Below are 26,191 nucleotides of genomic sequence, written 5' to 3' on the forward strand. Positions count from 1 at the left end.
GCCATCAAAGTGGTGTCATCTGCATATCTGAGATTGTTAATGTTTCTTCCTGCGATTTTAACTCCAGCCTTGGATTCGTCAAGCCCAGCACGTCGCATGATGTGTTCTGAATACAAGTTGAATAGGTAAGGTGAGAGTATACAACCCTGCCGCACTCCTTTCCCAATCTTAAACCAGTCCGTTGTTCCGTGGTCTGTTCTTACTGTTGCTACTTGTTCGTTATACAGATACCTCAGGAGGCAGACAAGATGACTTGGTATCCCCATACCACCAAGAACTTGCCACAGTTTGTTATGATCCACACAGTCAAAGGCTTTAGAATAGTCAATAAAACACAAATAGATGTTTTTCTGGAACTCCCTGGCTTTCTCCATTATCCAGCGGATATTGGCAATTTGGTCTCTAATTCCTCTGCCTTTTCTAAACCCAGCTTGTACATCTGGCAATTCTCGCTCCATGAATTGCTGGAGTCTACCTTGCAGGATCTTGAGCATTACCTTGCTGGCATGTGGAATAAGTGCCACTGTCCGATAGTTTGAACATTCTTTAGTGTTTCCTTTTTTTTGGTATGGGGATATAAGTTGATTTTTTCCATTCTGATGGCCATTCTTGTGTTTTCCAAATTTGCTGGCATATGGCATGCATCACCTTGACAGCATCATCTTGCAATATTTTAAACAGTTCAGCTGGGATACCGTCGCCTCCTGCTGCCTTGTTATTAGCAATGCTTCTTAAGGCCCATTCAACCTCACTCTTCAGGATGTCTGGCTCTAACTCACTGAGCACACCGTCTGAGCTATCCCCGATATTATTATCCTTCCTATACAGATCTTCCGTATATTCTTGCCACCTTTTCTTGATCTCTTCTGTTTCTGTTAGCTCCTTGCCATCTTTGTTTTTGATCATACCCATTTTTGCCTGGGATTTACCTCTGATGTTTCTAATTTTCTGGAAGAGGTCTCTTGTCCTTCCTATTCTATTGTCTTCTTCCACTTCCGCACACTGCTTGTTTAAAAATAATTCCTTATCTCTTCTGGCTAACCTCTCATGTCTCCCCTCAATCTTCTCTTCTCCAGGCTAAACATGCCCAGTCCTTTCAGTCTCTCTTCATAGGGCTTTGTTTCCAGACCCCTGATAATCCTGGTTGCCCTCCTCTGAACACGCTCCAGCTTGTCTGCGTCCTTCTTGAAGTGTGGAGCCCAGAACTGGATGCAATACTCTAGATGAGGCCTAACCAGGGCCGAATAGAGAGGAACCAGTACCTCACACTGCACAAGCAGCTAGTGCAATGATGCCCCACTCCCTGCATCTGTGAGCAACATCCCCTGGACTTTTTGTAACTGAAAGAATGAACAGTGAGAGCAAAAGGCAGATGGGAATGAAGGCGAGAAGGGTGTGAAAGGAATAGACAGGCGGAAGGAAACCAGAGGTGTCTTACAAAGAATGGGAGAGAAGGAAAGCTTTTTGTACTGTTGGAACACAAAACAAAGGTGAATGCAGTCACAACCGCTTGCTCTTTCTTTGTAAAAACAATCAAAGTCTGCATAATAGCACAAAAGAAGAGTGCTGGCTGCATGAAAAATGCACAGGAGCATACCATTTCAGAGAGGGGGGTGGGGGTGAGGCTGCTTTCTTTGGTGCTGAGTTCAGCTGCATTCAGATGTCAATAGCCAATGAACTCAGTAAATATCAAGCCAACATCAGCCTTCTCTGCACAATAAACTATCAGCCACTCCAAGTGGGAGGAGAGCAGCTCAGATCAGCAAGGAGGGCTCCTAGGTGTTCTCTCAGCATTCCAGACACCTCTGTGGCTTTCAATTAGGTGCCGAGAGGGGGGGGGAGAGAAGGGGGGGAGAGAGAGAGAGAAATGAAATTCTCGGTGGAGGGAAGGCCTCTGCACAGGCTCCCTTGCCATGGTTCAGCACACATCTCACCGCCCTACCTAGCCTGTGCAGCAGCAGCAGCAGCAGCAGCAGCGGCAGCTGGCAGAGCGTTTTATTAGAGGTGCCGCTTCCACCAAGAGGGAGCAGGTTTTATATCATCATAAATTGTCAACAGTTGGTCCTCTGCCTGTGGAGGAGGGATCGATACCCAGCAGAGGGAGAAAGTGCTGAGGCAGGGAAACAGAGATGCTAACTAGGCTAGAATTTAAAAGCCCAGGGGTGCAAGTGACAGCACCTAAACCTGGGATAAAATGTATGGACCGCCGGCCCATCAGGTCAAACTGTGCACTGAATTCCTCACGGAGGCAGCTGGAGGGCTGCAGAAAATCGTACCGAATGCAGGAGAACAGGCAACAGAGCTGCCGGACATGATGCAACTCTCCTCTTCCTCACAGAGCAAAAAGAAATGCAGGGTGAAGTCAGGCAAGGAGGTGGAGGCACAGAGTTAACAGAAACAGAAGTGGCATGAGCTTCTGGAGCTGCGTGGAAAGACTGTAATGCTATTCCACTTGCTGGAAATCCTCTGGGGGCACATTGGCCCATGCCCAGCCACCACGACCCCTGATGCACAGCAGTGATTTATGCAGCTGTACATCAGAGTTGCGACCTGGACAGTGACTTGTTCTGCAAGCCCTTCGCAGGGAAGTGACAGAGTCCACCCCAAAAGCCCAGACTGCCAAGTGGCGGGGGCCTCCGTGCCTCACAGGACGTGGCAGCTGGGAGGGGAAGTGGAGGGGGGCTGGCTCCATGGCAGAGCACCTGCTTTGCATGTAGAAGGCCCCAGGGTCAAGCTCTGGCATCTCCACACAGGTCAGGAAAAGGTCCTGCCGAGACCACGGGCAGTCGCTGCCATTCAGTGCCATGAACACTGGGCTGGATGGGCCCCGGGGACCCTTGGGAGCTTCCCATAGGCCTCTCCAGGAGGGCGTGGCACGTCAGAGGCGAGGAGCTCTCGAGGGCACCTTGTACTTCTGCACCTCCAACCCCGACCAGGGGAGCACAGCAGAGAAAGTAACCAGTCTAGTGCTTCTCATCCCCTTTGCTTAACTGGCTCATTTCTTTTTTTTAAATACAGTGCACTACAGGGTGCCCACCACAAGCTCACACAGGAGGCTGGAATGGGGAAGTCGATCCCACCTCATAGTGGGCAAAGGGACGAGGTGGCCTTTTGGTTCTAGGAGGTGGCCGGAAATGGGGGTGGGGAGAGTCCCTTTTACCTGAGGACAACCACCTCTTGAGTGTCAAGAGAAAAGGCAGTCCCATCAAGTCTGCAAATGACACAAGACGCATGGGACCACATGCCTTACTAGCAGGGACCTAGTTCCCAAGAACCTTGTGTCCAGTTCCCAATGGTAAAATCCTGTAAGCCATCCTAGAGCTCATACTAGAAGAGCAATAAAGATGATGGCCCTGGGCAATTCCAATTCCCAGCATGATACTGAGGACTGAAGTCCTTCTGGTGCCAACAGCTTTTGCTCTTAGGGGCTGTCATCACCACTACCCCCCTGCCCACGAGGTTCCCAGTGCTGTTGGGCAAGAATGTAAGGGCTGTTTTAATTCACAATTGCAACAGCACAGCAACTCAGCTACTTTCTCTAGTGACCTAGATATGACCCTTCTCTCTCTCTCCACCCCCACCCCACCATTTCCTCTTGAGAAGATACCAATGCCAAGCCAGATCAAGGACCTCAGTTGTTCACTCAATTCCCTTCCTGTTCTACTAGTAGTTCCTGATCCAATAAGCAGCCATAAACACATGCCACAATTGGAAAAATATTGCCCACTTAAATAAATAATAAAACTATATCAACTCTAATTTCGCATAGCCTAAGGCTAAATTAATAAAACGAATGCGATCAGCTATAAATAAATGATGGGATTGCACACAGTAACATGACATCCATCACAGCAATTTTCATGCAATGCATAAAAGAATTTGGCTTGGAAAGCAAATCAAAACAAGAGGGGGTTTGCACCATTCTGCAGTTCCAGCCAAGCTGAAGGGAAGTGCCAGGCGTGCTTGGAGAATGCATTTCTGTAAGTGATCCAAACTTCCACCAATACTGCTAGTTAATCCACCAATGCCATATTGGGGGTGGTTCAAAGCAGGACCCGTTCAAAGCTGCTTTGGGCAGCAAGACACCATTCTTAATGTTCCATGTAACCCTGGTCAGATCTAACCCAACGTTTTGGTGCCCAAGACAGAAAATAAAATGGTGCCTTCTCCTTCCGAAAGCCGTCTGGCTCAAGCCTCAAGAGGGAGGGAGGAGCGTCTGGCAGCCCACTAGCAGGCAACTCTTCTCTACAGGCATATCCCCCCCCCCACAATAAGTGGGCCTTCCTTGTACCATGTCCTTATTATGGAGAGCTAGATGGCACCACCCCATCTCCAGAAGCCCACACTTGACCTTCCCAGAAATCCCTTCTAAGGAGACAATAGTGATCAGCGCACTGCAAAGCTCTAGAAAGCTAAGTGGTTCTCAATGGGTGGGTCCCCAGGGGGTCACACCATACTTCCAGGAGGGCACCCAAACTTAACTGCCAGGCACCCTCCCCCACCCCACCCCCCAAGAATCAGTCGCTCAGGAGTCGCGCAGCACCTGCGCATCCCACGAAACCTCGCGCGAGCTCTTCCAACACCTTGTCCTCACAATCGGAAAAGTAAGCATGCAGGGTCAGGAGGCGCATTAAGGAAATGGCAGAGGATGTGGGGAAAACCAGTTGCTCCATTGTAAATGAAGAAGCTTGCCCTGCAAATCAATGAATCCACTCTACACAATAATGAAGCCCTTCAGATGTGTTATGTTAGGCTTTCGGATGATAATCAGTTCAGTGAGGAAATGCTTTGTGAAACAAAGAGGTCATTACTGCTTTCCTTGGAAAATTCAAGCTGTTCTGGACTAATATTGGACCTGAGCAGCTGCCACTTCCGTCACTGGCCACTGTGGACATCAAACTGCAAGGTGACGATCTTTCTATGTATGTTGAGCATTTGAAGCAGTTCAGCGACCTGCTAGAGATGTACATTCCAGGTTGGGTGGTGGATCCCATTTGGGGTAAATGCAGTTAATGTTGACACTGCATTACAAGAAAGCCTCATTGAGCTACAGGGTGATAACAGCTCAAGCTAGATTCAAACATGGCAAACATAATTTATGGACAAGCAGTGAAATAGCTAGGAAATTTCCACTGCTCTGGAAGAAAGCATAACTTTTCCCACTTCTTACCTTGTTGAATCTGGCTTTCACCTACTATCAAAAGCTCGTAACCCACCCACCCCGATATTGTGAAGAGAGGTGATCTTCGTTTGTCACTAACAACGCTGCAGCCAGATATTGAAAAACTTTCAAGTTTGCATCAGCCACAAGGATCACACTGAATAAAGTGCCAATTATCAGAATATTTTTGTTAGCTGGCCTTAGGCTGCTCCTATACATTTTATGTCACAGAATTATCATAAAATCATAGAATAGTAGAGTTGGAAGGGGCCTACAAGGCCAACCCCCAATGCAGGAATCCACCCTAAAGCATCCCTGACAGATGATTGTCCAGTTATTTGTTACTTAGAAATAAAATACTGATTACTAGAATAAACAGTGCAGATGGTAAAGTACCTTCCCCCTCAACTATTGGGGGGCGGCACAGAAGTAAATAAGGCTCAGAATGGGGGCCATGAGCAAAAAAAAAAAAAAAGTTGAAAACCCCTGAGCTAAGGTAACTGCGACTGGGTTTCCTACGTTCAAGTGCCAGCAGCTTCAGCCAGCCCAGCTCAAGATACAATTCCTGGCCTGGACAGTTGGTCAGCCCTTGGTAGAATAATCTCTCTGCCCCACAGTGGAAGAGCACTGTTTACTGGCCACAAAGTGGCTCTGTCCAGAGGAATTACTGAAAAAAGTGACAACTGAATAGCCAAAGCAGTTATTCTAATATACTACACTGTTTCCTTTCCCTCTTTTCTCTATAATTGGCCCAGTTAGTTTGTGATAGCTGGGACACCTGATTAATTTGTTCTGGGCAAGTGGGATGAAAGGAAGGGAATGTTAACTTTTTAAGCACAAACCATTTTTTCCTGTTTCAGACTGTTTAGGATTGGAAACTGGTCCACTTTTACACAGGCCTGGCTTAGGACATTTAAGCCTTAGCTTGGGTTGAATTTAGCCCCTTCTGTCCAGTTTCCTTCCATTCTGTCAGACTCCCATAAAAGCTGTTGCACAAAATCCATTAATTCAAGGCTCTGCTTTTTGGCATTTCACCACAATTGCTACTAAATCTTGGTGCCAATAAAGTGAGAGATCTATTGAGGCAGCAGCTTTTTTTTATACTGAACAGAATAATTTATCCAACAGAAGAAAATTATGGATCTGGTATAACTCCTTTCCCACCTAGTCTTCCTGTATACCAGCATCTTATTTGCAAGATCTTACAAACCCAAAATATAGACAAGCTTTTTCTAGAGCATAATTGAAGGTGCTACCTCCAGCATTCCTTCAACGTTGTTTCAAGAGAACCCCACTACAAAATTGTGTATGTCTGTGAGGGGTTTTGTATCAAAACACTAGCTCGCGCACCACTGTTATTAGTTCTGTAGACGTACTGAAACAGTTCATTCTATCTCCCAGGAGAGCCCTTCTGATCTGAATGTGCCTTTTCTACTTGTAGACTGGCACAATCTAGTGACGGCAAAGATGCAAACACCTTTAGAAGCTGCTAGTAAGATAAAAGTTCTCTATGGGTGTTTTGAATTTGAATTTGTTATAATTTTATCTTCTGAGTTGTATGTTCATATTTTGTACATATCAGTTGCAATCTCTGAGGGTTGATGCAAACACGTATCTACAAAATAGTAGGCAGCTTCCTTCCATTATGAAACAAATGGAAAACAATATAGTTACGCCTGAATTAGGATGAACTAATATCTCAGAAAGAAGTGAGCAAGCTTTGAGTTCTCCAGGTTCTGAGTTATGCAGAAGGTGTGGCTGGAAGGGAGAGAAAAGGTTCTATTACAAGGGACAGCTTCCTCTCCCTCCCTCCTGTTCCCACTTAATATTCTTCCTGGTGAATCCTTGGGAACTTAAAAGCTTGCTTACTACGTCATGACATTAGTTCTAGTTTGATGAAGAGCAAAAGCAGGCTTAACAAAGTATTGCATCATTGCCAGAGCTGTCAATGGATCATTACAGAAGACCCCAAAGAGCTCCTTAAGGAAACAGGCTGGCAGAATATAATGTGCAAGACAGACAGACAGAGCTTTTGACCTCCCCTGAAGCAAAGTGTCACCATCAGGAGTATTATTCTACATCTAGGCATGTAGGGGTGGGTGGATGTGTATGAGTGAGTGAGTGGGTGGGTGGGTGGGTGAGCGAGCGAGAGGGAGGTGGAAGAGGAAAGAGGCAACAATAACATCTGGAAGAAAACTCATTCACACGCACGTACATTGCCTTGTAATAAATGTATTGTACTTTATTACGTTATCCACTTTTAATCATCCAATACCTTGTATCCAAACTCTTCTTTCTGAACAGAAATGATTTTTTTAAAACATAAAAATAGAAATTCTGCATATTAAAAGTGCATACAAATAAATAAAAGGCATTGACACAGTCTCATGCACTTGCCCTCAAATAAGTTAAAAACCTCTATGGTACAATGGTTCCACCCCAAGAAGAGACACAGCCTCCCTCCCAGGGTATTGTATAGTTGTTGTTTTTTTAAAAAAAAAAAACAGAACTTTTGCTAGCGATATCAAAGGCAGCCGGGGGTGGGTGGGAGGAAGCATCCAATGAGACGTAACATGCAGCTCCTCATACAGGAGAAGCACTTCCAGTGTTTGAGGCTCATAGCTTTTGGAGCAGGACTGAGAATTCAGTTTTAGCCAAAGGTGAGGCACAATTGGTAAGCAGCCTATGAAATGAATTATCCAAAGGCCTCCAGCTCTGTGGACAGGTGTAACAGGTGTCACGTTGAATAAAATGCTCCAAAAGGGAGCAGGACACTGGAGACAGTTTCCAGGTGGCTTAAAGAATTTCAGCACCCAACATTTGGATTTTGTTGGTTGATGCTGTAAAACACACACACACACACACACGTACGTGCTTGAATTTCCAGTTTTCCCTTAATTTGTCAACTACAACTGCCAATGTTAATGGATTTTTTTAATTAAGAAAAATGATGTAGTACTTCCATCTCACCACAGATTAAAACTAAATTTCAGTTCCCTCTGCAGATGATGTCGGGCCCTGACAAATTGCTGTGGATTAATAGGCAAATGACAGCAAAGCCAAAAAAAGGAACTGCCATTACCATGATTTGAACCGGCATTTCAAAAACAAAACACGTTCTTGACAGCTGATGAGAGGCCCTTCCGTGATGGCGAACGAGGCCAGAGAAACCTTCAGCTCTGGAGGAGCCACCTGGGAACCTTATGTAGGGCCAACATCCCCCTGGGTCTAGGGCTGCTTTGCAACCTGCACTCCCGGAGCCCGCCCTCCTTCCTTCCTTCCTTCCTTCCTTCCTTCCTTCCTTCCTTCCTTCCCTCCCTCCCATGAACTGTCGGTTCACAGTCCTCTTGGGCCTCAGCTCAGTAGCCAGCTAGAAATGTTGGAGAGTGCTGCCTCCCTGGGCCTGAAAGCAACCTCTCTAGGGTGGGAAGAGGCATTGCCAATGAAGGCAGCCAGATGATACCAACATTCCTCAGATGGTTGGGATAAAACATGTTGTTCTTGTTTAGGAACAAACATCCACTATAAAAAGAGGCCCACAGCCTGCCCCCTTTTAAATACGCCTCAGTCATTTCTGTACCCACAGAAGTAAACAAAGAAATGTACATAGGAAAAAGTCTTGTGTGCAAATGAAAGAGGCGGGCCCTGGGCTCCTCGGATGCAGTCAACGCAGGGCCACCCGGGGACGAGGGACAGAGAGTTCCACCCCTAATTCTGTCAGCATCAGATGCTGGTGACGGTGTAGCCTGTTCCAGCTGCTTGCATAGTTAATATGAACATGCGGGGGGTGGGGGGTGAGAGAGCAAGAGGTCAGTGCCATGCAAGTTACCCTCAGTGTTTATGGGGGGCAGGGGGAGTGACTGGCCATGCTCAACATTCCCGCTGTGACTGACAAGCAAGGAACAGTCTACAAATCTTAAGTTAAATGTGTCTGGAACATGGAGGTTCACAATCTAAACATTTAGTCTGACTCAAGTCATACTGATCCACATATATGTTTGAACGCCAGAAGCTAAAGCAAGATGCTTGCCATGGCTACAAAGGGCTGCTGGAGACACCATCTTGCTTGTCAAGTACAAGTAATGCGAAGTTCAAGGTGCCGCCATAACACAATTCCTTGAGGAGGTGCTTATGATTTGCCTACTGATTAACCCTATCCCAGAAACTAGCCCCAAAGAGTAAGAATCATTCTGGGATGTGAAACTCATCTCTCCTGCAATTACAGTGCTGGAAGAGAAACCATTTCATACCACATGGAACAGGGGTGGGAGGAGGAGCTTCCTTTAATGAATGCTTCCCCCCACAAAGAGAATGGCTGAGTCGCATGCCAGCCGCTTCCCTATTCTGGCGTCAAACACTCACCTCGGATCTAAAGCCGGCCTGCCCAAGGGCACCTCAGGGCTTGCCGCTGCCAGCAGCGCCGTCTTTTTAAAGATTCAGCACTGAGGAGTCTGAGGTCTGGTCAAGACAAGAGGAAATAAGAGCTGCCGGCTGAAGGAAAGCCAAATGCAACTCCACACAATGGAACAATCCAGGCCCAATGGGCCCAAAGCGAAGCCACTGGTAAAAGTCCTCCGCCAGGCCTGTACTCTAACAGAGCAGGACGCGGCACCCTTTCCTGGCAGAGCCACTGTGACAAAGCAGGGGTCGGGGAGACATCATGCCTTTCCCACGCCATTTCATGTGGACATACGGAGATCAGCTGCCCCCTGTGGTACAAGCACTCTCTACAGCCAGGAAATTCAACTACTCTTTCCCTAACCAAAGCATCTCTGGGCATCCCTATTTCAGACATGAGCATCTGAGAGCCGAAGGCATATGAAAGCTCCCAATTTTGCTTGTGGGAGGAGAGAGGTTACCCACAGGAGCCGGCCTGCAAGAAGTGAGGAGGGCTGCCAGCTGTCCCTTTCCATGGGCAGGCGGCAGCAGCAGCAGCAACCCGACAGCCAGAAATGCACCCTTGCTCAACTTGTTCAAGGGCCCAAGTTTGGAGGAGGTACAAAATGGATGTTTCAGCTGCCACTTTTCAGAGAATCAGCACCAGAACAAAGGAGCAAGATCCACTGCTCCTGTTCCTGCATGCTGAAGAGAGAACATCCCGGCTGCGTGGTGGGATCCACAACTCCCCAGTGGCAAGGCCAGCTCTGGCCAAGCAAAGCAAAGCCGGTGTTTGCCAGGCCCAGCGCAGTGCAGAGGGAACAAGCCACACGGGTAGCTGCTGAATTGAGTGGCTGGAATCTTGTCACCTTAAATTCTAAATGCAGGATCCATACATCAGTAAAGGTAACATTGCCGAAGGAAGGCACAGATCTGCTGCTCAGAACTGAAATGACGAAGGAGCAGACTGCCAGAGGTGCCTGTGCAAAATTATCTTCTGGCAGGACCCGGCACGAGGATAACAGAGGCTGTTACTGAGGTGCTCGGCAAATAAGGGGAACAAGCAAGCGGGTGCCATAAACTCTGAGTACCCAGGAGGACACTGGGAGCAACAGCATTGGGGGGTGGAGGGTGGAAGGAGAAAGCGGGGTGGAAGACACATCGCTGAGCCCAACTATGATGCCACCCCTAAAAAGGTTGCATCACCATAGTCATTCGCTGCCAAAGCCACATGAAGTAAGCGGCAAGATAAGTGACAATGAGGAAGAAGAGCCAGGGCAAAGAAGCTAGATAAAGGGCTTGAACCTTTCCAAGAGCCTAGTTCCAGCTAGGACCAGACAAGCCTCCCATAAGAACGGAAACACCTCCATCCTCCAGTAAGGAAAGCAGCAGCAGGAATTCAGCCTGCAGAGGAGAAGAGGGGCCCTGCGGGTTTGGGTGGGCAGCCAAGCATCCTCCTCTCTGGGCTGCAGGAAATACCTAGCAGATACCCCGCCTGCCCTCTCCACAGACAGGATGTCCACATCCAAACCTCCTGACTTCCGAGCTGCTGATCGGAACCGGCCCCCTTCCCCCTTCCCCCACCCCGATCAGTGGAACACAAAAGGGCAGAGAAGACATCCAAACAGGTAAGTAACCAGGCAGGACAGGCTTTGAAAACAAACAAACAAACCTGCTGGAATGAAAAAACAAAACACACACGCCCCTCTATGAGAGAGAATGGACCTTTTCCCAGAGTCTTCTGTTCCCTCCAGTACTGGCTGAGCATTTACCTGAGAAACAACAACATTAGCGTTGAAATATTGCCCTTTAAGAAGCTTGGAAAATAGGGTGCCCGGGGGGGGGGGGGTGAGGGGGGCAGCAGAGCAATGTGACAGTCTTGCTTTCCACTGTGTCCCTTTGAGGCTCTTGTGTAGCTCACAGAGCTGGCGGCAGACTCCGGGAGAAAGCAAACCTGGCCAGAGAGACGCCCTGGATGTCTTCCGTAGTCATTCTCTGAAGGGAATCGTGGTTAGGCGCCCAAAAGAGGCTTCTGTGCAGATTGCGGTTCTGCTGTGGGGCTGGGGGAGAGATCAGGTCCTTTGGCAGTTCCCAGCTCGCTCCGAAGACCAGCCGCCACCACTGCCTCTCGTTATTTGGTATGATGGCGGAATCAAAAGGCGCTTGAACAGTAGTAAAGTTTTCCTCAAGCACACCAGGCACATGAACAAAAAAGCAACGGAGGGGAGCAACCCAAGGGGCTGCAGCCGATCACTGAGACTTGGAAGATGACCGTGCAGAGGAGGGCATGCTGGAAGAGAGCTTGCGCAGGGCCTTGTCGGCCGACGGGGGGTTGGCCTCCAGCGGGGAAGACTTGGACTTGCGGTTCGCGAGAAGCAAGTGTTTGGCAGGAGAAGCGGCGTCTTTTGTAGCTGGGCTGGCATGAGGGAGTGGCTGGGGGGCGCCCTTGCCTGGCTTCTCCAGGGGCAGGCTTTTGCCAGCTGCCTTGGAGGAGCTGCCCGCCATCTTTTTGGACAGCATGGTGGTCTTGCCCAGGTCGGCTGACCTACGGGTTTCTTTCTGGCGCAAAGCGGATTTGAAGAAGGACAGCCCCTTGTCTTCGGACTTGCTGTCCCTCTTCAAGCTGGGCCGTGGGCCCGTGGGGGGTGAACGGAGACTGGCCATGGACGAACTGCGTACATGCGCACTGTCAGAGGTCTTGGCCTCGCTTCGCGACTGGCTGATCCGCGGGGAACCTGTTCGTGAGCTTGTCTTATCGGAGCCCAGGCTCAGCTTGGAGCCCTCCCTGCTGAGGCTGCGGTCTGAAGTCCTGCTTTTGCCAGCAGCAGGGCCGTGTCCCCGCACAGAAGAACCCGAAGAGTTTCTTCTCGTTGTAGTGGAAGAAGAGGAGGAAATGGACTTCTGCTTCTGCTGAGCAGAGGAGGTGGCAGCTGCTTCTTGAGGCTTCACACCAGATGCCTTTCGGCTCTGCCCAGAGGCAGGGGAGCTGTGCCGCCCACTGGCCCGGCAGGAATCCAGCTTGTTCTGGGACCGGGACCCCTTTGGCAAACTCTTAGAGGGAGGGGGCAAGGCAGGAGATGGGCGAGAGGTCAAGGAATCCTGGCTAGACAACACTGCTCTTTCTTTCCTCAATTTTTTGTCTGGCTCAGGGGCATCCTTGGAGGCAGCGTCCTTTTGTGGGGTGCCACCTGCTTTTGCTGGGGACGGTGCCATCCCAGTGAAGCTCCTTCCTTCCTTGACTGGAGAGCTTTCGACAGAATCGCTCTGATCAACGAAGGCTATCTGATTGTTGTTATCAAAGGGGTCCAGAGCAGGGCAGTTCCTGTCCATGTGCATGCTTGTCTTGCTATAGGAGTCCACACACAAGCTGGATTTCTGAGCAGGCATTTCATCTCTGAAGACGCCCTCCATGACTGCCAGGGGAGCCCTTCCCACAATCGGATGCTCCTGCCGGCGGCTGCCGCTGTCACTGGATTCAAGGTAGCTGCCAGAAAGACTCCTTAAGCTGCCAAAGCACGAGGTGGAGACTTTGTCGTCCGCAGACTCCCCAATCCTCTCCAGCGTGGAAGCTGAGCTGTGGACTGGAGAGTCCCCAGAGAAGCGCGACGGCGAGTTGGAGCGCATCTGCAGCTTCGCTGACAACAACCACGAGGGGCGGATCCCGTTCTCGCTCACGGCTAGGGGGCTGGTCACAGAGGAGCGGGATGACAAGCTCTGGCGCTGAACGCTCCTCACAAAGGGCCGGGCTGAAAAACCCCCTGCAGAGCACAAACACACAAGTGAGCTCCTCAGACACAGCCTAACAAGGGGCATGAATACAGGCACATAGGGCCTTTGCTCTTTCCCCCCTCCCCAAACTGAGCCAACCTAGTCACCGTCACTTATGAGAACACCTGGAAAGCTATGCAGGTGTTCTCATCCGGCATTCTGTTCCCACACTGGCCAGCCAGATGCCTTCGGGAAGCCCACAAGCAGGGGATGAGCACCACCGAGTCCCCCAGCAGCTGGTAGTCAAAGGCACTCTTTTGCCTTGAAGCAGCCATCAACGGCCTTTACCTCCTCCATGAATATGTCTAATCCCCTTTTAAAGATGTCCAGGTTGGTGGCCATTACTACACCTTGCGACAGGGAGCACAGTTTGACGATGCGCTGTGTGAAGAAGTCTTTCCTTTTATCCAGCCTCGCAACTGCTAAGGAGAATCATGCTGGATCAGGAGGACCCTCCCAGTCCAGCACTCTGCTCTCACAGTGGCCAACCAGCTCGTGCAGGAAATGCACAATGAGGACATGAGTGCAACAGCAGCCTCCCGCTCAAGTTCCCCAATCATTGGTGTACACAGACCTATTGGCCCTGTTCAGACAACGCACTAAACCATGACTTAGTTTAGCTTAGCATGTCATGTGAACTTAGGTGTGTCATGCGAACTATTCCTAACCATGGTGAAGAACTAGTTCAAATATGCTCACGAACCACTTGCTGCAAAAGGATTAGCAGCCTAACCATGGCTTAGCATGTTGACTGAACAGGAGGGTAACATAGCCATCAGAACTAGTAGTAGCCATCAATAGCCTGCTCCTCCTTCATGAATTCGTCTAATCCCCATTTAAAGCCATCCAAAATGGTGGCCATCCCTACATCTTGTGGCAGTGAATTCCATAGTTTGACTATGCGCTGTGTGAATCATAGAATAGTAGAGTTGGAGGGGGCCTATAAGGCCATCGAGTCCAACCCCCTGCTGAATGCATGAATTCAAGGACTTCCTTTATCTGTTGTGAATCTCCCAATTATCAGCTTCATGGGATGACCCCACTGGGTCCTAGTATTATAAGAGCTTGGGGAAAAAGGAGTGTAAAGGGAGACATGATAGAAGTGTACAAAATTATGCATGATGTGGAGAATGTGAATAGGGAGACATTTTTCTCCTCTCATAATACTAAGCCTATATACACCAGTTGCTGGGGAAACATGTGTGGGAGGGTGCTGTTGCACTCATGCCCTGCTTGTGGGTCCCTGGTTGACAGCTGGTTGGCCACTGCGTGAACAGAGTGCTGGACTAGATGGACCCTTGGTCTGATTCAGCATAGCTCTTCTTATGTAAGAGGGAGGAAAATATCTCCTTATCTACTTTTATTTGCCTCTTTTTCTAACCTAAACAATCCCAGCTGTCGTAAGATTTCCCTATAGGGGAGTTGCTCAGGCCCCTTGGTCATTTTAGTTTCCCTTTTCCGCATATTTCCCAAGTCTACAATGTGCTCTTTTAGGAACGGTGACCAGAACTGTCCACAGTATTCTAAGTGTGGTCACACCATAGATTTGTGTAAGGGGAGTATGATCATGGCAGTTTTATTTTCAATTCCTTCCCTAATTATGTCCAACAGGGAATTTGCCACTTTCACAGTAGCTGCACAGTAAATCATTTTCATCCACCACAACTTCCAAGATTCTTTCTTGGTCACTCACTGCAACGTGCATCGCTTTACACTTGCTTATGTTGAACCACATTTACCATTTTGATGCCAATTTTTCCAGTTTGGAGAGATCCTTTTGGAGCTCCTCACAATCCCTTTTTGTTTTAACCACCCTAAACAATTTGGTGTCATCGCAAACATGACCACTTCACTGCCCATACCTAATTCCACATCATTTATTAATAAGTAGAAGTGCATTGACCCCACTGTTTACATCCCTCCATTTGGAGAATTCACCATTTATTCCTACTCTGCTTTCTGTTCCTTAACCAGTTACTGATCCACTGAAGGACATATCCTCTTATTCCATGACTGCTATGTTTGCTTGGGAGTCTTTGCTGAGGGCTTTGTCAAAAACCTTTGAAAGGTCGAATAAACAATGTCTACATGATCACTAGTGTTTACTGACACTCTCAAAGAGCTCTAAAAGGTTAAAAAGAATTCATTCAGCTTCTCCTCAATCTCCTTATCCTCCTTTAGTACTCCTTTAACTCCATTGTCATCCAATGATCTTCCCATCTGGTTTCTTGCTTCTGATATATTTAAAGACTTTTTGTATTGCTGGCCTTGATGTTAGCAATATGCTCTACAAAATGCTTTTTTGCATATATTTTTTGCAAGCTAATGTTACCTTTTCTTTTCATCATTTAGGAAAGACTTCCATTTTCTGAAGGAAGACTTCTGTTCTCGAATAACCTCCTTGATCCTGCTTGTTAACTAGGCTGATGACTTCTTCAACCTGGAAACCTAACCTGTGGTATACAGTCTAGCTGAGCTTATAATATTGCTGCTTTGAGTAACCTTCAAGCATTTTGAAGGGATTCAGCATTCTTGACTCCCCCTTTTTACCAGTTCCCCTCATTTTAGAGAAGTTTCTGAAGTCAAATGTGACTGTTGGAATTCCTTGGCAATTTTCTACTTCCACAGACAGGTTTCTTACCTGTAACTGTCATCTTTCAAGTGGTCATCGGGGCCTCAATTTCAGGAAACTTCCATAGCCGAGAATCGTTTGGGCAAGAACCCTCCCACACACACACACCACAGGTCCCTAGCAGGTTCCCACCCAAACCTCAGCTCTTTGAGATGGCTAACGTGGCCTCGGAGCTGAGGAAATGGGATAAATGGCATTGGTGGTATCCATGTGTGTAAATCGACACCGGAGTGGGGATGGTGGGTGGCTTGTATGAATACGCAGATGACCACTTGAAGAACTACAGTTACAGGTAAGCACCTGTCTTTCTTCTTCATGGTCTCTGTGCATCACACATATGGACGAATAACAAGCTAGGTTACCGACGGTGGGTTGGTGTCACTTCCTCTATTGCAATAAAACCGACCAAACAGCTCGACCGAAAAAGCAGTCTTGTCAAGACCAAACATCAAGTTTGTAGTTGGATATAAAGGTTAGTGACTTTGACCATGTTGCAGCCTTACAGAGGTCATGTAGAGATACATCTTTTCCAAATGCATCAAGTGAGCCCACATCAACTCTGGTAAACCCAATTTAGCCAGTTGATATGCCAGCTTAATAGTGTCTATGATCCAAGAGGCAAACCTCTGAGGTAACACTGGATGTCCTTTATGAGTTGCCCCCATAACAAACAAAGAGGGGCTGAGACTGACAAAAGGCCTTTGTTCTAGATTTGTAAAAAGCTAAGGCTCTTCTGACATCGAGAGTGTGGAGAGTTACTTCCAGTGGTGAAGACGGACTTTGAAAAAAGGCAGGCAGTATGACGCATTGATTAAGATGAAACTCTGATACAACTCTAGGAAGGAAATTAGGGTACATACGTAGGACTGCTTTACTTTTATGAAAGACTAGGAACGGTGCGTTGACCCGGAGAACACGTAACTCTGATGCCCTTCTTGCCATCGTAATCGCCACTGAAAATGCCACCTTCTGAGTAAGCGATCACAGATCGATAGTAGCTAAAGGTTCAAAAGGTTGTAAGTGCTACCAAAACCACCGAAAGATTCCACTGCGGGACAGGCATGCGAACGGGAGGAGCAAGGTTCTTAAGCCCTCTCATAAACTGTCTTGTCAATGGATGTGTGGAAATCGAAAACCCCTGCGACACCGAGACTGCAGCCAAATATAGGCTGATTGAAAAGTATTTTAAGCCCTTTTGAAATAAAGTATATAAAAAAGCTAGAATACCTTCGTGGGAAACATCAATTGGGTCAAAGTTGAGTTTTAATCAAGCCCAGATCTATCTTTAGGTCTGGCTGAGAGCTCAAAGTTGTTTTTAAATCGATGTTGTCTTTGTATGCTGTCTGTTTTTATGTTTTTAAATTTTGTATATCAGTTTTTAATGTTTAAATTCAGCTATGGGGTGGTATAGAAGTGAAATAAATAAATAAATAAATAAATAAAATGCCTGATGTTTCCGCAAATGTAGTGAAGGCTTTCCATTTACTGGTATGGGTTTTCTTTGTTGACAGTCTGTAAGCTGCATCCCCTATTAGTAGGAGCTTCACAGAAAGTGTGGGTATCATGTAGAATCATAGAACAGCAGAGTTGGAAGGGGCCTACAAGGCCATCGAGTCCAACCCCCTGCTCAATGCAGGAATCCACCCTAAAGCATCCCTGACAGATGCTTGTCCAGCTGCCTCTTGAATGCCTCTAGTGTGGGAGAGCCCACAACCTCCCTAGGTCACTGATTCCATTGTCATACTGCTCTAACAGTCAGGAAGTTTTTCCTGATGTCCAGCCGGAATCTGGCTTCCTTTAACTTGAGCTCGTTATTCTGTGTCCTTCACTCTGGGAGGGTCGAGAGGAGATCCTGGCACTCCTCTGTGTGACAACCTTTTAAGTATTTGAAGAGTGCTATCATGTCTCCTCTTCTCCAGGCTAAACATGCCCAGTTCTTTAAGTCTCCCCTCATAGGGTTTTGTTTCCAGATCCCTGATCATCCTGGTTGCCCTCCTCTGATAACGCTCCAGCTTGTCTGCATCCTTCTTGAATTGTGGAGCCCAGAACTGGACGCAATACTCTAAATGAGGGCTAACCAGGGCTGAATAGAGAGGAAATGCAGGTTGCTTACCTGTAACTGTAGTTCTTCGAGTGGTCATCTATGCATTCACACATATGGGCTCTGCGCCTGCGTGGAGACCTGAACCGGAACCTTCCATAGCTTAGGGAAACGTTTTTGGCGGGAACCCCTCCCCCACACTACTGCGCATGTCCCTGGGGTTCCCGCCCTTACCTCAGTTTACAGGAGTCCGACATTGTGCCCCCATAAACATGAGTGTATACTAAATAAAGTCAATTTGTACATTTAACTGTGTCATTTGTAAGTTTCACACCACCAAGTGGGGATGGTGGGTGGGTTGTGTGAATGCATAGATGACCACTCGAAGAACTACAGTTACAGGTATGCAACCTGCATTTCTTCATCGTGGTCTCTATGCATCACACATATGGGCGAGTAGCAAGCTGACATACTTTGGAGGTGGGCTGGTGTATTATTTCAAAACTTCTGAAAGCACCATCCTTCCAAATGAACAGTCCTGTCTGGAACGAGTGTCTAAGCTGTAATGTTTTACAAATGTGGACGGGGTGGACCAGGTTGTGGCCCTACAAACGTCCCGAAGTGGAACACCCCTGTTGAAAGCCACAGATGTTGCCATCGCCCTGGCAGAATGAGCTGTCACAGGAAGTTGTAGCTCTAGCTTGGGTATAGAGTAGGCAAGTTCAATTGTCTCTACAATCCAGCGTGACAACCGCTGACACGACACTGGGAGTCCCTTATAAGGCTCTCCATAACATACGAACAATTGTTTGGTTTTCCTGAAATTATCAGTCCTCGCTTTATAAAAAGCGAGAGCCCTCCTAACGTCCAACATGTGCAGCGATGCGTCTGCAGGTGTTGTAGGATTTGGGAAAAAGGCTGGTAACACTATGTCTTGAGACAGATGAAACGGTGTTACCACCTTAGGTAAGAAAGCTGGGTCTGTACGCAGAATGACCTTGTCATTATGGAAAACTGTGTAAGGAGCATCAATCCTTAGAGCTCTGAGCTCACTTGCGCGCCTTGTCGAAGTTATGGCAACTAAGAAGGCGGTCTTGAAGGTCAAAAGTCTCAAGTCTGTTGTGGCCATGGGCTCAAACGGTTTTCTTATCAGCGCCTGCAAAACAACTGATAAACTCCATGAGGGAACGATGTTCCTAGTTGTAGGTATAGTATTTTAAGTCCTTTTAAAAATGCCTTAGAAGTAGGATGGGTGAAGGGTGAAAACCCGTCCACACCCTTATGATAGGCTGCAATAGCGGCTAAATGCACTCTCATTGAAGAGAGTTTTAGTCCAGCTCGGTACAGTGAGAGTAGGTATTCAAGGATTGTTGAAACAGGACAAGTCTCTGCTGATTGATTACTTTCTGAAACAAATTTAAGGAATCTTTGCCATTTAGCCATGTAGGATTTCCTTGTTGAAGGCTTTCGCGATGCTATCAAGATATTCTGTACAGTCAATTGTACGGTACGGGAGGGTGTGGTGTTCTCCTCCAAGCCGTCATCTTGAGCGTTGACAGGTCCGTGTGTCAAACCTTGCCCTGGTGTCGAGACAAGAGTTTCGGTACCGAAGGTAGTTTGATGTAGGCCCCCCTCGACAGTCGAAGGGCGTGAGGGAACCAAGGCTGGCGAGGCCACCAAGGAGCGATTAAAATGCAATCCGCTCTGTCTACTTGTATCTTGGCTATGACCTTCGTCAGGAGTGGGAAAGGGGGGAAGATGTAGAGCAAGTCCCCTGTCTACGTTCTTGTGAAAGTGTCTCCTAGCGAGTTCTTTCCTCTTCCTGCTCTGCTGCAGAATCTGGTACAGATTGCATTTTCTTCGGTGGCAAAGACATCGACAGCAGGGCGCCCCCAGTACCGAAAGAGGTCTTCTCTTACTTCAGTATCGAGCTCCCATTCGTGGTCGACGTGGAAGGACCTGCTGAGGGAGTCCGCGACGATGTTCTCTTTGCCCGCTACGTGGATCGCAGTCAGGTAAGTCTTTCTTTTTATGCACCAGTTCCAGATTCTGAGTGCAGATCGGGTCAAGGGATGTGATCTCGTTCCACCTTGTCTGTTTATATAGCAGACTACAGTGGTATTGTCCGTCGCGATCAGGACGTTTTTGCCCTCGATGATCTGAGCAAACGACTTTAGTGCATTTTCCACTGCTAGGAGCTCCAGATGATTGATATGTTCCTCTTTCTGTCGAGGAGGCCATCGGCCCTGGGCGGTGAGGGAGTTGCAGTGAGCTCCCCATCCAATCAGAGAGGAATCAGTCGTCACCGAGGGCGCCTCTTGTTGAAAAGGAACTCCCTCTAAGAGGTTTTCCATCGAGAGCCACCACTTCAAGGATGCTCACACCTGCCTCGGTATCGAAAGGTAAGTCTTGTGGGCGTTGCGTCTGAGGTCGAATGTCCTCAAAACCCAATTCTGTAACACCCTCATTCGCAGCCTTGCGAATCTGATTACAGCGGTGGTCGCTGCCATTAGACCTAGCAGTCTTTGGACTGTCCATGCAGAAGGTCTTGCTTGGCTTTCGATGTCGAGAATCAGGTCTCAAAGGGTTCTTGCTCTCGGTAAAGGGAGGTATGCTCTTCCGTCCAGGGATGATAGAGTCACCCCTATAAAGTCTATTGTTCTCTGAGGAGTCAACGTCGATTTGTCCTTGTTGACCCAAAGTCCCAGAGAGTCTAGTAGTGTGAGAGTCGTGACTATGTTGTCCTGGAGCGTATGGCTGTCTTCCGCAACCAGAAGCCAGTCATCTATATATGGATAAATGTGCACCTCTTTTTGTCTTAGGTGTGCACACACTACAGCCATCACCTTCGTGAAGACCCTCGGCGCGGTCGCGAGGCCGAAGGGAAGAACGGTGAACTGAAACTGTCGAGTGTCGATGGCGAAGCGCAGGTAAGTTTGATGCGACTTCCTGATGGAAATATGGAAGTACGCATCCTTCAGGTCTACTACCGCAAACCAAACCCTCGTATACAACAGCTGGAGAATAGACGTAATTGTTGTCATACGGAATTTTTGGGGGGTGATGTACTTGTTTAATTGTCTTAAGTCCATAATCGGTCGAAGACCCCCATCTTTCTTCGGGACTGTGAAGTAGCGCGAAAAGAACCCTTGGTTGATCTCCTCTGCGGGTACAGGCAAGATGGCTCCCTTTGCTAGTAGGGTTTGTACCTCGAGCAGCAGAGGAGGGGACGGCGCTGTTACTTTCACTCCCGAAGAAGGAGGGAGGGTATCGAACTCGATGGCATACCCCGTCTTGATGATGGTGAGCACCCAGGAGTCGGATGTTATGGACTCCCATTGATGGTACATGGGTGCTAGACGGTTGGTGAATGGTAGTAAACCTGGGGCAGGGAAGTCAAAGACGCTGCCTCTTGGTAAAATCCAGCTGACGTCTATTCTGCTGGTAACGGCCTTGGTAAGGCCTCTTTCTTTGTAGCTGCTGTTGCTTGGCAGGCTGCTTGTCATATTGGGGTCGCTGCTGCAACTGTGGGTAAGGCTGTCTTGTCCAGCGCCTTTGCTTGTATTGAGGCATCGGTTGTGAAAACCCCATTTTCCTAGCCGTAGTGCGGGCTTTGTATATTGAGTCTAAAGACTCATCAGTCTTGGTATTAAATAGCCCCTCGCCATCGAAGGGCAAGTTTTCTATTCTTGTTTTAGTTTCGTTAGTAAGGTTAGCAGACCTCAGCCAGGCATGGCGTCGAAGTGCTATTGAACTCATCATAGATTTTGAATGTGAGTCTGTCTGATGTCTTGCGGAATTCAGTTGTAGCCTCGCTATGGCCGTGGCTTTGGATTGAAAGATCCTCGCCAGTTCACGTTTGTCGTCGGGAAGATGGTCACAAAGGGTGCCTATTTTTTCCCATAGGAAAATTTGATATCGCGCCATGGTAGCTTCATAAGCCGAGGTGCGTATTCCTAGTGAGGAGGAGGCATAGACTCTTCTGCCAAGGTAGTCTAGCTTCCTACCTTCCCTGTCAATAGGGGCTGAGTGTATCTTTTGAGACTTGCCCTGCGTCGATTCAACAATTATTGAATTTGGCTTTAGGTGTTGGAATAGGAATTCCGCGTTAGCCTCCTGTATTTTATACACCGCTTCCAGGCTTTTGGAAGTTGGTTGAGCAGCGCACGGCGTTTTCCAAGAGATTTGTGCCGTGCGTTTCAAGGTAGGAGGAAAAGGAATTGCGATGGTAGAGCTCGCCTCCGTCTTTAACACATCGTAAATAGGGTCATCTTCTACTTGTGCAGGTTGTTCGATGTCCAGACATAACGACTGCGCCATTCTGAGGACGTGATCTGAAAAGCTACCCATGTCCTCCGAAGGGGAAGCAGGATCATGGGTGTTTACTATATCATCTGGTGACGGCATCGAAGCTGCGATGGACACCAGCGAATCTGAGTCGGATCTGTACTCATCGGAATTGGTTGCAACGCTTGTTCATGGTGCGGTACCGAGGACGATGCAGTAACCCTCGGTATCAAAGTCTCCGTTCTGCTACGGTGCCCTGATGTTGTCGGAGCCCGAGGTGAAGAAAGTTGGACAATCCTGGTAGGGTTAGGAGGGTGTGCGTAGTACTCCTCCTGTCTACATCCCTCTGGATAGTATTCCTGGGGTCGGTAATACTCCCAGTCATACAAGTCCTGTCTATGATATCCCGAGTATTGGGAAATTCGATCATAGTCTGGTCGAGAGGGTGCAGGCCTCTCCCGATGAACAGGCCACACCTGTACCGTAGGCTGAAGTCCTTGTTCTTGTGCGACAACACATGGTACGGAGATGGCTGATATCGAGTCATGGATCTCTCCCTCCGACATTAAGCTTCTGGCCGTCGGTATGGGAGTCGGTACCGATAAGTTTTCTGGTACCGAGGTTTGTGTCGGTACCGTAATCGGTCTTGATATGGTAACGGGCCTAGGCGATGCCGTTGTTATGGTCGCAGCCCTAGAGGAGGAGTGTTTGTCGACCTCCTTCCTCTTCTTCTTCTTTTTGGCTTGTTCTGCCGATTTTGGGGTCCGCGCCTTTTGGGCAATCTTTTTGGCTGCGGATACCGCAAGGGATCGACCTGGCGTCAGGGGTATGGCCCTGTTTTCCGCCATCATCTCCTCAGTAATCACGAAAGACTGAATTTCAGGGCTGCGGTCCCTGCTCATTGTCCTTGAGGAGGATTTTTCCACGTGCTTTTGAGGCGTGGGTTTGGTAGGCTTCAGAGCTTTTTCCCAAAGCACGGAGCGAAGTCTGTCCGCCCTATTTTTGCGGGTTTGCTTGGTAAATGCCATACAGTGATGGCACTGCTGAACTTTGTGGCTTTCTCCTAGACAAACTACACAAAGTTAGTGTCCGTCTTTCGGCGGTAGTTTAGCGCCACATTTGACGCATTTTCTGAAAGGGGCCTTCACGGCCATGCGCCTGCGATCTGAGGATCGCTCAGAGGGAAAGGAGAAGAGAGGAATGTATACAAAGAAAGATTTAATATATATATATATATTTAATAGAAAAGGAGAGAGAGAAGAAAGAAGAAACATTATCTACAACAGTTTGAGCAGTTTGAAAAAGATAAGAGATTTTCAGAGAAAAACGCTAGAGGAACGGTTTCAAGGTCTGTGCACAATGGCGGACGACGAAAAACTGAGGTAAGGGCGGGAACCCCAGGGACATGTGCAGTAGCGTGGGGGAGGGGTTCCCGCCAAAAACGTTTCCCTAAGCTATGGAAGGTTCTGGTTCAGGTCTCCGCGCAGGAGCAGAGCCCATATGTGTGATGCATAGAGACCACGATGAAGAACCAGTACCTCACGTGATTTGGAAGCTATACTTCTATTAATGCAGCTCAAAATAGCATTTGCCTTTCTTGCAGCCATATCGCACTGTTGGCTCATATTCAGCTTGCAATCTACAACAATTCCAAGATCCTTCTCATTTGTAGTATTGCTGAGCCTAGTATCCCCCATCTTGTAACTGTGCATTTAGTTTCTATTTCCTAAATGTAGAACTTGGCATTTATCCCTATTAAATTTCATTCTGTTGTTTTCAGCCCAGCACTCCAGCCTATCAAGATCACTTTGAAGTTTGTTTCTGTCTTCCAGGGTAATAGCTATCCCACCCAATTTTGTGTCATCTGCAAATCTGATAAGCATTCCCTGCACCTCCTCATCCAAATCATTAATAAAAATGTTGAAGAGCACTGGGCCCAGGACTGAGCCCTGCGGTACCCCACTTGTTGCCTCTCCCCAGTTTGAGAAGGTTCCATTGATAAGTACTCTTTGAGTCCGATTCTGTAGCCAACTGTGAATCCACCTAATAGTTGTTCCATCTAGTCCACTTTTAGCTAGTTTGTTAATCAGAATGTCATGTGGTACTTTGTCAAAAGCTTTGCTGAAGTCAAGATATATGACGTCCACAGCATTCCCACGGTCCACAACTCATTCAAGGAAATTAGGTGTTCTTTGACCATTTCTTTATCAATCTCAAACTGTAATCCTGCCCCCTCAACTTCTGCTTCACTTTTTCCAGGGGGGTCATAGACCCGCTTTTGGGAGAAGACCGAGGCAAAGTAGGAATTGAGCACTTCAGCCTTTTCTTTGTCGTCTGTTATCAATTTGCCATCCTCATTAAGCAGTTGAACCACCATTTCTTTCCTCTGTCTTTTACTACTCACGTATCTGAAGAAAGCCTTTTTATTGCTTTTAGCATCCCTCGCTAATCTCAGCTCATTCACAGCTTTAGCCTTCCTGACGCCATTTCGACACTTCTGCGCCACTTGTCTGTACTCTTCTTTTGTAGCCTGGCCTTCCTTCCACTTCCTATATGTATCCCTTTTTGTTTTCAGGTCATCTCTAAGCTTTTTGTGGAGCCACATTGGTTTCCTCTGTTGTCTTCTATCTTTTCTCCTTGTTGGAATTGTTTGTAACTGTGCCTTTAAAATTTCCTTTTTTAAATACTCCCACCCATCCTGCAAATTCTGCATGCTGTCAGCCCAAGGTCAGTAGGTTGGGGTGGCAGGTTCAGCCTTTGTCTTTGGATAGGTGGTTCAGTATCGGTGGAAGGCGAACAAAATTTCCTCGGGCTGACTTGAGTTGAGCGGCCACCATGCCTGCTGTAGCCACCACATGATGAGGATGCAATCCGCCTTCTCTGACCTGATCTTTATTATGACTCTTCAAACCAACAGGATTGGTGGAAATACGTAGCAAAATTCTCTTTCCCATGATCAAAGAAAAGCATCCCCAAGGGAGCCCTGACCAAGTCCCGACCTCGTACAGAAATGGGGATGAACCACCGTCTCGCGCGATGCAAAGAGGTCTATAGATGGGATACCCTAGAGATCCAATAGCCAGTAAAGGACACTGCGTGAGAGCTGCCATTTTTGGGTCTCCACGGAAGCATGGCTCAGACCACCCGCAAGCAGGTTCTTCTTTCCTGCAATATGAGCTGCTGTAAGAAGAATTTCTGTCCAACATCAAAAATCAGTTTCAAAGACCCGGAGTGCTTTCTTGACAATTGACAGCTAATAGCTCTAGGTAGTTTATGCAGCTCTCTTTCTTCAACCATTGGCCCTGTACTGTAAGGTTGCGGCAATGGGGGCCCAACCAATGATGGACGTGTCAGTCCAAGGCGGCTCTGGTTGTTGGAAAGGGAGTCCTTGAAGAAGATTGTCCCCATCCCTCCACCAAAGCAACGTGTGGACAACTCTGTTCAGAATAACAATGTTGACTCGACATCCATTTCGAGTGTTTGGGAATGTTCTGATGAACCAATTTTGAAGTGTTCTCATTTTCAAACGTGCCCACTGCACTACCAATGTCAAGGCCACCATGAGACCGAGCAGACATTGGATGGAAAAAACTGTAGTCCTTTGATGATCGTACAGGGTTGATGCCATGGGTGCCAGGACTGCTGTATGAACCTCAGGGAAGTAAGCCCTTCCTGTTATTGCGTCCAGAACAGCTCAGATGAAAGGGATTGTTCGGAACAGTTCTAGTCTCGATTTTTCCATGTTGAAAACCAACATGAGATCCCTCAAGAGGATTCAGGACCATAGTGGTGGCGGATCTTACTTCTCTCTGAGACAGAGCAACAATTAGCTAGTTCTCAAGATACGGATATATCTTGACTCTGAGCATCCAAAGGTGTCCACATATCACCATGCACTGTGAACACCCTCGGAGCTGTGGCTAAT

At 47.8% G+C, this 26,191-nt stretch overlaps 1 protein-coding gene across 1 annotated transcript in view; it reads right to left on the minus strand.

Annotated features, from left to right (window-relative positions):
• Nucleotides 1-11,136: 11,136 nt before the first annotated feature.
• Nucleotides 11,137-26,191, minus strand: part of USP31 (ubiquitin specific peptidase 31) — a 90,286-nt gene continuing 75,231 nt past the window's right edge. The window contains exon 16 of the mRNA XM_063143415.1: nt 11,137-13,296. Coding sequence (XP_062999485.1) covers nt 11,789-13,296 — 1,508 coding nt within the window. The 3' untranslated portion in view covers nt 11,137-11,788. The remainder of the gene's footprint in view (nt 13,297-26,191) is intronic.

This window comes from Elgaria multicarinata, chromosome 17 (assembly GCF_023053635.1).
Source record: "Elgaria multicarinata webbii isolate HBS135686 ecotype San Diego chromosome 17, rElgMul1.1.pri, whole genome shotgun sequence".
Taxonomy (NCBI): domain Eukaryota; kingdom Metazoa; phylum Chordata; class Lepidosauria; order Squamata; family Anguidae; genus Elgaria; species Elgaria multicarinata.